Here is a 13245-nt window from a genome sequence, read left to right as displayed (position 1 = left end):
CGCTGTTTTGTCAGATTTGAAGTGAACATATGTTATCCACATTTCAACCAATTGCTTGTTGTTTATTAATTTTTATTATTGAAGGTTTTCCCTCCTTCAACCAGCTTAGTATATCTTCAGAAGTGCTAAGTGATACTTGGACAAAGTGTGTTGTGAGTTAACCCCAGTATTTATATATTTTTCGGAAATGTGTTTTAATAATGGAAAAGTGGCTTAGAACTAGGACTCTGAAAAGAAGAGCAAATGAACAGGTGATGCTAACCCTAATTGTGATGCACGTGTTGTAACAGTGAGTAAATCTGATACTATTCAAGTAGAAGAAACAAGCAGTTCAAAGAAAAAGTACAGTAGGAAATATAGCAGTTCATATTTGTCATTCGGGTTTACTTGGTGTGGAGATGAAACTTTCATCATGAAAGTGAACAGAAACCTCAGTATGTTTTGTGTTATGAGGTGTTGTCGAACGAGTGCATGAAACCTGCAAAACTCCGATATTTAGAAAATAAACATTGTGATGTGAAAAATAAGCCAATTGAATTTTTTCAGCGTGAAAAATAAGCCAATTGAATTTTTTCAGCGATGCTTGGGGACATTAAATCATGGGAAAGATATAGTTTGGGCTATGGGTTCCATTAATAGCAAAGTACTGGACGCATCCTATCTCTTAATTTTTGTCCATAGCAAAAACAAGGAAACTTCATTCTATTGGGGAAGATTTGCTACTTCCAGCTATAAAAGATGTGGTAAAAACTATGTTTGGCAACAAGTTACTAAAAGATGTTGATCCGATTCCTCTTTCAAATGACACTCGGTCGCAGAATTAATGATATGGCAGGTGACGTAGAATCTCAGTTAATCGAAAGAGTTAAGAAGAGCTCTTATTATGCGTTACAAATAGACAAGACTACCGATGTTACAAATAATGCGCAGTTAATATGCTGCGTAAGATATGCACATGATAACAACATTCATGATATTCTGTTTTGTAGAACTTTGCCATCCCGAACAACTTTAAAAGAAATATTTCACACTTTCAATAATTACATAATGCACCAAGGGATCCAGTAGGAAAAAATGTATAGGCTTCTGTTCGGATGGAGCTCGCGATCTTACAGGCAGGCATAGTGTGGTTGTTTCTGTGGTCAAGTAAGTAGCTTCGGATATGAATTAGGTACATTGTTTCATACATAGGGAAGCGTTAGCCTCCAGAGGAATGCCATCACAATCTAAAACTGTGCTATACAACTGTAAAGCTAGTTAATGTTATTAAAGCTCGACCGTTAAATAACAGGTCATTTTCAGTACTCTGCGATGAAATGGGCAGTGAATATATACAATTTTTGCTTCATTCTGAAATTCACTGGCTTTCCAAGGGTAAAGTACTAACAAAGTTATTTCAGTTAAGGCACAAAGTTTTATTATTTGCAAATGAACGTAATTCTGATTTTGTATCATTCCTTGTTGACGAAGCATTGTTATCAACACTATCCTATCTTTCAGATATTTTTTCGAAATTAAATGAACTAAATCTTTTCCTTCAGGGAAATTCTTTAACTGTTCTTGATGCCTATGACAAAATAAAGGCATTTGAGAAAAAACCGATTTATGGATTAATGATGTAAAAGACAGTTTTGCACCTTTTCCAACATTGTGGAAATACATTTTTGTTAATTCTGAGTTTCTGGAAAAAGTTTGTGACTATCTCAAAAATCTGAAATGGAATTTTGAAACATATTTTCTGAATAACTTTTATGAGAAATTTTTGTGGCTTGCAGTCACGAGAACGTCCTTTCGTTATCGAAAAAATAACAGTTAATTGAGCTTTCAAGTGACAGTGGACTTAAAATGCAATCCCATGATCTTGGTTTGGCTTGATTTTGGATCTCGCCTTCAGTGAGAAGTGAATTTCCCAAATTATCTGAAGAAGCATTGAAAATCGTTATGCAATTTTCTACTACCTATCTTTGTGAGAAAGGATTTTCATCTCTCCTTCAAATAAAAACAAAATACAGAAATCGTCTTAGTGTCTATGTTGATCTTCTACTGAAGTTGACCAATATTGAGCCAGATATCCAGCAACTCTTCAATGGCTGAGAAGTTCAACCATCTCATTAAAAGTAAGTAGTAACATAATATTATATCATATTATTTATTAATTGTTTACTTCCAATTTAATTATGTTTCCATATGTATTCAAAACATGCTTTTAGATTTATTATATTATAAATGGCACAGTTTTTCCGAAATGTTGGTAATTCCTAATTAGGTTTTTAAAAAAATTACAAAAAGTCAAAACCCATGTATAGGGAAATAAATTTAAAATTGAAGTAAAACTTTAATTCCAGCATTCTAAAATGTTATTTTCCTTGCTTTTCTGTTCGCAGAATTGTCAATGACATTGTCGAAGTTTATTTCATCACTCAGTTGCTGTTTTATAGACAGTATGGCAAGATTTCTTAAACGTCAAAAAAGTGCAGCCTGGGGCGGATCGCTCCCCTGTAACTTAGTGGTCTGTAGAATTGTTTTAGGCATTTTACTGGTCCTTGGGCTTAGAAGAAAGGTTGAGAAATGCTGGTATAGACAAAGCCATTTGGTCAGAAAGATCTGGGTTTAATTCCTGTCAGTGATGTGAGGAACCTTTATCTGGGCTCTTTCAACTAAAGTTGAGTTAGCCAGTCTTATACATAGGTAGAAGGTTTTTTCTTGGAAACTTTGGTTTTTTATCCCTCAAAACAGGCAAACTGGCCCGTGAACACATGCTGTTACAATCAAAAATGCATCCTCCCTCCAGCGGCAGGCTCATTGACAGGCCGGTTGTGGGGGGGGGGGGTTGTACTAACAAAAAGTTGCATCAAGTGTAACATGCAGACCCTGCATTGGAAGCAAGATAAACATGCAAAAGAAGAAGAATGAGTTGGACTTTGTGTTCGTTCAGTTCGGACCTGTCAAATGTGTGCAAAAATGTTTACACATATAAGGCATTAGAGAAGAATAGAGATCTGCATGTTTTCTGCATGTCTCATGTAGGCTGCAGAGAATGGTATGCAGGTGGATTATTATGTCTGTAAACGAATGCTAGGAGTATCAGAAACAAAGGGGTAGAGTTTTTTTGCCTTGGAGTTTGTAGAGTCTGTTTTCAGATAGTTGGTTATTTGTTCTTCTGTAATTGTTTCAGAAAAACAGTTATGAAAGGGCAATTTTAATTTACTAATGGATTAATTAGTTATATTTGAATTCATAAAAATATCATAAATTAATTATTAGTTATGAATTAAGAATGTTATTGTTTTTGGAGGTCAGTATTTAATTGGAAATAACTTTGGAATTTGAAAGCATTGAATTTTAGTTGACATACCTCTACATTTCATCTGTATTAGTGATAGCATCCAAATTTAGTGTTTAATTTTAAAAACTGAATCCTTGTTGGCCAAGTGAATAGCATTGTAAAAATATGGCGCAGTCGACGACAGGATTGGTTATGACAAAACTATTTTAGAATCCAAAAGGCAAATCTTGACTCAAAAAAAAAAAAATGGCTACAGAAAATAGTAATATTAGTAGTAAAGTTCCTTCAGTTAATGATGAAGAATTTTTTAGGTTAATAAATCCAACCTTAGTAATACCGTCTTTTTCAGGTGATAGTAGTGAGAGCATAGAAACATTTTTTAGGTATGCAGAAAAAATTAAAGATTTAGGGAATTGGTCAGATTTTCACTTGTTAATTATACTTCGTAATAAATTGTTGGGAAAAGCCAAAACATTTTTGAATACATCTCCTTTACTACGAGATACTGACAATTATGCAACCTTTAAAAGTTTGCTAATATCAGAATTTTGAAATGTAAGAGAATTAGGGCCAAACATTTGGAAGATTCAACAGTGTATCCAAGGTAATAAGGAATCTGTTTCTGAATATTATCATAGATTGTGGACCATTGCTCATGGATTCAATATTTCATCTGAAGAGAAATCCTTTTTAGAATGGTTGCTCTTTAATCAATTTAGGCTTGGCCTTAAGGATAATTTAAAAGAAACAGCATAGTATAAGAAAAAAGTTAGAAATCTTGAACAATGTTTTGAGCTTGTTAAAGAAAAGGAAGAAAGATTAAGAGATATTTTTCATTCCTCAAGCAATAAGCAAGTAAATTCTTTTCAGCATAATCAAACTCATTCTTCTAGCATTGTGGGTACAGATAAAATGAGAGAAGAAAAGCTTCAAAAGGGTAAAGCTGCAAATAAAAGGAAAAAGTCTAAGGAAACTTCTGTGAATTTTACTAAAGATATTCCAGAATCTGATTCCAGGGTAAAATTACATGATTTGGAAAAATATGAGGAACTGAAAACATTTCTGAGTGAAGAGATAGAAAGACAACAGAGACCCATAATACAAGGACAGGAACTTCTGTTTAAGATGATGTTGGATTTAACAATATCCAAAAATCTTACAGATAATCAATCTTTTTCTTGTAAATCTGATGGCATTAACAGGAATAAAGCATCTCATAGAAGATACATTCCAAAATGTTTTAGATGCAATAAACAGGGTCATTTTGCTAAAGATTGTTATGTTAGAGATAGATCTTGTTTTCAAAATAAGAAATCAGAGAATAAAAGTAAATCTGGAATTAGTTATTATTCCAATATCATACTGGCAAGGACAGAAATGTCAAACTATTCACTAAATATGGGTAAAGCCAAAGACAGCTCTAACCATAAAAGAAAGTTTGATGTAGCATTAGCTCCTTATGCTAATGAAAGTAATCCTTTGACAGTTTTACAAGGATTTATTGAAGATGTACCTTGTGAAATCTTACTTGACACAGGTGCACATATTTCACTCGTTTCTTATAGCTTATTTAACAAAATTAAATCTCTAATTCCAAATGATATTTCAGTTTTAAGCAATCCAATTAAATTAAAAGGAATATTTGAATCTGAAATTTCAGCTTATAAGCAAATCAATGTCTTTATTTCAATTCCTTGTTTTCCATTGAAAGTTTCTCATCCATTAATTGTTCTTCCAGAATCTTCAAATCCAAATGTACAAATAATATTTGGAATTGATTTTCTGAAACGTCATGGGTTTGTGTGTAATTTTGTTGATAATACATATCATTGTGTGGAATAGAATGCTATTTGGATAGGAAATCAGGTGACAGTGGAAAATTAGAGCAGTCTCCTGAAGTTTTTCTAGATACTAATGATAATGATCAAGTATTTAATATTGAAACTCTAAAGAATAAAGATCCTAGTTTACAAATTTGGGAAAAGGATAAGATTATCCAAGCTCAAAAGGATGATCCCATACTAAAAACTATTTATGAAGCAGTATTGAAAGGTGAAATTCAGCTAGATACATTTTTGAATCTGGAAAACTTGTATTTAGATAAAGATGGGTTACTCTTATCTAGACAAATGGAAGATGGAAAGTTGAAGGTGAAAATATTGGCACCAACTGAAATGATTCCTTGGATTATGTATATTTTCCATGATTCTGACTTAGCAGGACACCAAGGGTTTTCTAGAACTTTGGAAAGAATAAAGGATCGTTACATCTGGAAAGGTATGAAGAGTGATATACTCACGTATATCAAATCATGCCATAAGTGCCAAATAAGATCCCCTTTTAGAGGAAAAGCTCCTTTACAACCATTTCCAATTCCAACTAGACCATTTCAAGCTGTTGCTATTGATGTAGTAGGTCCTCTACCAATTACTAAAAAAGGAAATAGGTATATTCTAGTAATCATAGATATGCTAACTAGATTTCCTGAAGCAGTATCAATGAAAGACCAATATGCAAAAACTATTGCAAGAAAGATTTTAAATATGATAGTTTGTAGATATGGAACTCCTCAGACCTTACTTTCAGATAAAGGAGCAAATTTCACATCTGAACTATTATTACAGTTATGTAAATTGCTTAATGTTAAGAAGATTTTTACAACACCTTATCATCTGCAATGTAATGGTATGTGTGAAAGACTAAATAGAAACATAAAGCAAATACTTTCAAAGTTGGCAAACACCAAAATGAATGATTGGGATACACATATCTCTCAAACATTATTTGCATGTAGGTCTGCTTTTCATTCTGCTATCAAGGAAAAACCATCTTTTGCATTATATGGTTTTGATCCAGTTTTTCCTAATGAACTTGTTTCAGTTATTCCAAATACAGGATACAGTGATATAAATGAATATTTAGAATTAGTAATAGATAATTTTTCCATTACTCATAGACTAATAGGTGAAATAAGTAAATTAAGTGCTCAGAAAACTAGACAATATATAAATCGCTTTAGAAAGTATAAATCTTTTGTACCAGGCGATTTGGTATTGTTAGATGATAAATCTAGTATTAAAAGAGTTGGGAAATTAGGAAGAAAAGCCTTAGGTCCATTTAGAATTTTAGACAATTTTTCTCCTGTAAATTTTAGAATTTAAGATGTCAATAATCCTAGTAAAATTTTAAATGTACATTCTGATAGATTAAAAAGGTACTTTTTGGGAAATAAAAATTTAGTTACTTTAGGTGATAATATGAATAAAATATTGAAGGATGAATGTAGTTTTCCAATTACTAATTGTGAATCTTATTCAAGGTTAAATGATAGGAAACGGAATAGATCTAATATTCATAATTCAAATATGCAGCGAAAGAAAAAATTAAACTTTGGTAAAATGAACCATAATGCAAGAAAATTTAGAAATCCTAAGACACATGTTTCAGATGATGTACAATGTAGGAATGATGATAATCAAATTAACTCTAACATTGATCAAAGTATAGCGGAATTTCATAGGTTGATAAATATAGGATTAAATAAGAAAAGGGAAGTTAAAGATACCTCAAATTTAGTTAGTAAGGATAAGGAATCCCAGAAACTTGTAGAATCTCAAAAACCTGTAGAAACTGATTCTGATAGTGATGATTCTATAGATTTAGGACATAATTCAAGTAGTTTAAATGAAATGTTTGAAAGATATAAAAATGAAATTTCTAAGTATACTAATTTGGAAGAAGAAAGTTCAGAATTATCTCTAGCATCAGATGATTCTGAAACTAGTGATTCAGAAGGTATACATAATGATCAGCAAGAATCACGTTATATTTTAAGATTTAGAAATAAATATTAAAATTTTGTTTGGATGTAGGTTAAATAATAAAAAATTTTTTTTTACAAAAAATTTTTTTTCACAGAAAAATGAAACTGATGTAAAAATAATCATATTAAAAATTCTGAATATTTTTACGTATTAATTATGCTTGTTAGTTTTTGTTTTCATACACGCAGTGTCTGCACTTATGATGTGCTCGTTATGAAAATGTTATATTAGAAGTAACATGTAAAGAAGTAAAAAATATTGAAGTACTTACTAAACTGATTATTTGTGTTACTTATAAGAAAGTTTGTTGTATTTTAAAATGTTGAATTTTGTGTTTGTGAAAGACTTTCTCTTAGCGCTGATGGATACAGCGAGTCAGCCATTTTATTGCAGTGCGTAGTTTCTGACTTTTGTGGAGTGCGCATGCTCCCGGAGAGAACTTGATGTGTGATTGACAGCTGAGAAGGAAAGCATTGCGTATCCAAGTTACAGTTGTAAACAAGAGAGCGTTCGGAAGTTTTTTAGAACACTGGCCGAGATATATTCAAGTTGGGAGGAACTTGATTTTTTTTGTGCGGCAGTCAGAAGGAAATTTCATAATGTATTCTGAAAAGGGAATAGTGAAAATAATAGGTTTCAAGCAGGAATAAGTAAATAATAAAAAGGAAATCTTGAAACTGTAAGTTTTTATAAATTGGCCGGTAAATATTCAAGTTAGAAGGAACTTGATATTTTTTTGTGTGTGGCAGTCGGAAGATATTTTATAATGTATTCCGAAAAGGGAATAGTGGAAATATTAGGTTTCAAGGAGAAATAAGTAATGAATAAAAGGAAATCTTGAAACTGTAAGTTTTTATGGTGAAATAAGTTAAGACTGTCAATTTAGTATTGTGAATGAAAGGAGAACTTGTTGCTTACATTCTAAAGTGAATGTTTTTCTTAGAGAAAATATTGATAAGGAAGTTTTATAAGTATTAAGAATGCCTGAAAGTGAAAGTTTAGAAAATATATTGATTAAGAAGATTTTTAGGTATTAAAGGTGCCTGATCTGATGAGTATTACTACTAAAAGGAAAACAGGATATAGTCAAGAAGACTTTATGTGTGTTATATTGATTGATGAAAAGGATCCTGAAAATGAAGTACAGAGCCTTGTAACTTCTGGAAAAGAGCCTTAACAGAAAGAGAAAAAGACTATGAACATTTTTTTGTGATTGTGAAAGAAAAAGTGTTTAGTCTTAAGAGTAAGTTTATATTTTTAAATAAGGCCTTGGATCCATATAATCTGTAGTTATAGTTATGTATTATTACTAGAAGTGTATGTATATATATTGTTTTAGTTTTATTAAATGTGTTTATTTTGTACTTGGTATTGAGTCAATGATTAGTTGGATTCTGAAAGAATGAGTTAGTCATTGCACCAATTGGAGTGAACTCTTTGTGCAAATATAATAACATATAGGGATGCTCAGAGTCAAAAATAAAAATAATTGTTAGTAAAAGAAATTTATATAATATTTCATCTCATAAGTATATAGAGAGAATAATAATATACATAAAGAGGGAAATATATATAAAATACACATAAAAAATGAATTTGAATTTCACTGTGGCATGGAACTTACTTGTGAATATCATTAACAAAAAGGCTTCTTGTTAAAAAAAAAACGTTTAATTTTCTTGACCAAAAAGCTCTGGAAAAACTTTTAATAATAATAACAGAGAAGAAAAATCTGAGTTAGCGTTTCATTTCTCAAGAACGAACCATATCATAGAGTGGGATAGAAGCACAATTCCTAACATGGAGGAGGACTTCCGCTCCCGAATTTTTAAGGAGACCACAACAGTTGCCCGCTGTACACAAAACCTTAACAGGAACCAAGGACTAATCTTGCCCGTGATCTGGAAGACCCTTATCAGATCCTTCAACTCGCCAGAACTGAATTATAGTGCCAACTATAGAACGTTCCTAAATAACAACAAGTGAGATCATCCATGCTCTATGAATGTATTGTATGCACTCTGTTCTTTGTTTAATATAATTGGAATCGGTTGATTTTAGTTTGTAACAGTTTTTTACTTTTTAGTGCCTTACATCAGTTATGTACCCTGAAGATGCCAACAGACTTAGTTGGTGAAACTAGTTGGTATAACTTAGTTGTTTATTATATACACTTGATCAATATAATCCCAATAAAAGTTTTTCCAAAAAGGCTTCTGATTAGGATCGTTTCCCATCACTTGGGCTTAAAGAGATGTGTTCTGGCATCCATAACACAGCATTTAAGCAATCCCATATACAGCAGATTATATTAAAAAAAAAAGAAGAAAGAAATGAAAACAGTTGTCTACCATCATACTTGGTGGTTTCTCATCACTGCTGTCTAAAATAATGGAAAAGGCTTTCAGTGATCAATTTCTTTACCGCATGGAAAGCTGTCACCTGTTCTGTGACCACCAATATGGATACTGCCAGTCAATGTCCACAGCAGATCTTCTCACCTATGTTCAACCCCCCCCCCCTCTGGATGCATGCTTTGGAAACATTTGGATTAATTTGTATGCTGTTGTATTTGACATTTCCAGGGCATTTGATAAGATTTGGCATTGAGGGCTCTCAGCAAAATGCTATCATATCATTTTCATTTCATGCTTTACATTTAGATTTCTGTTTTTTCTTGAGTTATTCACTGCATGTTATGATGGAGGCTGTTCTTTCTCCTCACATTTTCCTATTAATGTAAACATTCTTCTTCACCTTTGGTAGAGGTGAAGAATTGCAATGAACTGCAATTACACCAACGGCATCTACCACTTTCCATTCCTCCTACTTCTATATTACAAACCTTTGCCATTCTCAAATATGCCGACTTTTGGCTGAAGTGATTAGCGTATTCGCTCTCCAGCCAAAAGGCTGCAGGTTCGAATCCTGCCATGAACATGGATACAAGTGTTGGTGTAATTGCAGTTCATTGCAGTTAGCGGATTGTGATGGAGACAGAGCTGTAGAGTAGGTGTCCTTCCCTCGATGAGTCTTTGGACTCCCTGGAGGTGTTGCATAATAATAATAAAAATTATTATTATATATAAAAATTTCAAGTTTCAAGAGCATCTACAATTAGTGCCATAAATGCTGATCTCCATACCATCCTTTGGAGCAATAATAGCTTGGTCACCTTTAATGACACCAAAACACAATTTTGACTTTTTTTCTTGCAAAAAAAGAAACTGTTATTCCCTTTACCTTTAGTAATGCTCAGATTAATGGTCAAAAACCGATCTTGCTTCTCTGGTAGCATTTTCTCCTCGCCTCTCCCTGGCTTAACCATATCACTTCTAGAGCATTCCCAGTTTCAGAATAGTTGGCATCCTTTTTTTGCTCAAGACATTAACTTTGCCCAACCTTGCACTACTCCTCTCCTGTTTGGGGAGGTTTCCACACGAATTGATAAACAACAGTCAGTGAGAGCATGTCAACATGTGCACTGCTGTTTATTCTTGAGAGGTTCATTCTCCATTTTTGAGTCATGTAATCACTGATGATGAAAAGTGGATACTTTTCATCATCAGTGACTTTTTTTGCAAGAACCTCCAGAGTTAGTAGGTTCACTCAGAGGAACAGGCTAAACCTCAGCTAAAACAAGACCTTCATCCTCAGAAGGTTTTGTTAAGCATTTAGTGGGATATGGCTGGTATTATACACTTTGAACTCTTACAACAAAACCAAACAATCACAATAGACTGTGATTGATATACTGATCGATTGAATGAAAAACTGAAAGGAAAGAGGTGTTCTCTTCAAACGAAAGGGTGTTATTTTTTACCATGATAATGCACACCCTCATTGTGCAAGAATCACCTGTACCAAGATTGAGGAACTCGGCTAAAAAAACTTCCATATCCTCCGTATTCTCCTGATCTTGCACTTTCAGATTACCACTTATTTCAAAGTTTCAAACATTTCATTAATGAAAAACAATACAATACATTAGAAACATTGAAATTGAGCCTGTGTGACTTCTTTGCCTCCAAACTTCCTGAATTCTATAGCAATAGCATTATGAAGCTTTCACAACATTGGAAGAATGCTATTGATTCAAATGGAGAATATATACTTGATTAAATTAGCAACTTATTTATCTTTTATATCCTTTCAAAACTTAATGCTAAAAATGACATTTTGGGATGGCCTGATACAATTCAGAAAAAAAAATCAACTTGCCTTGTAGAGCTTTGCACTGTTTCAGACAACAATATATACTCGTTAGGATTTAGGGTGAAATCATTACAGTTATAAGAAGTTACAGATAAAAGAGCTCAGCTTATGGAAATTTAAAAAAAAAACATTCAAGGGTTTATTTATTTATTTTATATTATGAAGGAAGAAAGGCACATAGTTTGCATTACTATATATTTTATGTAGTGAGATGATTTTGTTTTTTCACAGGTATAAAATAAGACATGTAGCTCTGAAAATATTATATTTGGGTTGGGACTATCAAGGATTTTCTGTACAAGAAGATACAACTAAGACAATAGAAGCAGAACTCTTTGCTGCCCTATGTAAGACAAAATTAATTAAATCTAGATCAACTTCAAATTATCACAGATGTGGAAGAACAGATAAAGGTGTTTCTGCTCTTTGTCAGGTAATATTATTATATGTATACCATATGGTGTGTGTGTGTGTGTGTGTGTGTGTGTGTGTGTGTGTGTGGAAAGTTTTTTGGCTTGGGTATAATATGTTAAAGATGCCAAGCTATTTTAAACCTGGTTTTACTCCATTTCCCAAGTAAGCAAACAGACAAGTCAAGTTTGCGCCTGCACGTATTGCAAGTCTAGATGACCCGCAAAGTAGTACAAGTCTAGGCAACTCGTAAAGGTGGAATAAGCTCCAATCACTATTCTTAATATTTACCCTTAATGCAAAGCCTATCTCCTTGAGATGTATGATGCTATGCATTAAAGGCAATGGGCCACAACCCAGACCGGTTTCCCTTTGCTTAAGTACGGGGATACCATTCCAAAAACTCGTAAAATCCCCTGGATCACCCAATAATGAGCGACCTGCAGGATCAGAAAGTCAGAATCTCAGAAACGTTCATTTGCTCATCTGGAAGGGTAACAGCAACAGCCGTGCCTCAGTTAACTTCACAGGCTACAGCATTGCCATTCATTACCCCCCAATCAGGCCCTGAGTGACAGCAGCAGCCAAGCCTCAGTTAAAACTTCACGGGCTACAGCATTGGCATTCATCACCCAAGCTACCAACCGGTTTCGACCTTTATTGAGGTCTCATCAGTGGCAGCCAGGCTTAGAAATACCAAGGTTAAGTAATACAGAGCTTATAAGTATTTTACCAAAACAAGTTACCACAAGGTGCTTTGACCTTATTAAATAAAAATCTCAGGATGAGAGATAGATGTAGAAAGATTTTTACCTTGGGTATAATATGTTAAAGATGCCAAGCTATTTTAAACCTGGTTTTACCCATTTCCCAAGTAAGCAAACAGACAAATAAGTCAAGTTTGTGCCTGCATGTATTGCAAGTCTAGGTGACCTGCAAAGTAGTACAAGTCTAGGCAACTCGTGGTAAATGTGGAATAAGCTCTGATCACTATTCTTAATATTTACCCTTAATGCAAAGCCCATCTCCTTGAGGAGATGTATGATGCTATGCATTAAAGGCAAGGGGCCACTACCCAGACTGGTTTCGACCTTTATTGAGGTCTGATCAGTGGGAGCCAGGCTTAGAAATGATGAGACCTCAATAAAGGTCGAAACCAGTCTGGGTAGTGGCCCCTTGCCTTTAATGCATAGCATCATACATCTCCTCAAGGAGATGGACTTTGCATTAAGGGTAAATATTAAGAGTAGTGATCAGAGCTTATTCCACCTTTACCACGAGTTGCCCAGACTTGTACTACTTTGCAGGTCACCTAGACTTGCAATACGTGCAGGCGCAAACTTGACTTATTTGTCTGTTTGCTTACTTGGGAAATGGAGTCAAACCAGGTTTAAAATAGCTTGGCATCTTTAACATATATATATGTGCAATATATAGATATGTGCAATACATCTCTATTACAGAGACTTAGCCTCTTCATTACCAAGACAGCACTGCTTGGTGAAGTGT

At 33.5% G+C, this 13245-nt stretch overlaps 1 protein-coding gene across 3 annotated transcripts in view; it reads left to right on the top strand.

Moving 5' to 3' along the window:
• The window catches only part of LOC150101224 (tRNA pseudouridine(38/39) synthase), a 328838-nt gene that overhangs the window by 59106 nt on the left and 256487 nt on the right, over positions 1-13245 (top strand). For 2 of the 3 annotated variants that reach the window (XM_090401406.1, XM_090401405.1), the window contains exon 3: positions 11557-11758. The exons of the other annotated variant lie outside the window; for it this stretch is intronic. In XM_090401406.1, coding sequence (XP_090257532.1) covers positions 11557-11758 — 202 coding nt within the window. The remainder of the gene's footprint in view (positions 1-11556; positions 11759-13245) is intronic. 3 annotated transcript variants of the gene reach the window in all.

The sequence above is a fragment of the Typopeltis vanoorti genome, chromosome 12 (genome assembly GCF_054136105.1).
Source record: "Typopeltis vanoorti isolate ZY-2024b chromosome 12, IOZ_Tvanoo_1.0, whole genome shotgun sequence".
NCBI lineage: Eukaryota > Metazoa > Arthropoda > Arachnida > Uropygi > Thelyphonidae > Typopeltis > Typopeltis vanoorti.
The sequence above is the reverse complement of the archived record's forward strand: the minus strand, read 5'-3'. Positions and strand labels throughout refer to the sequence as shown.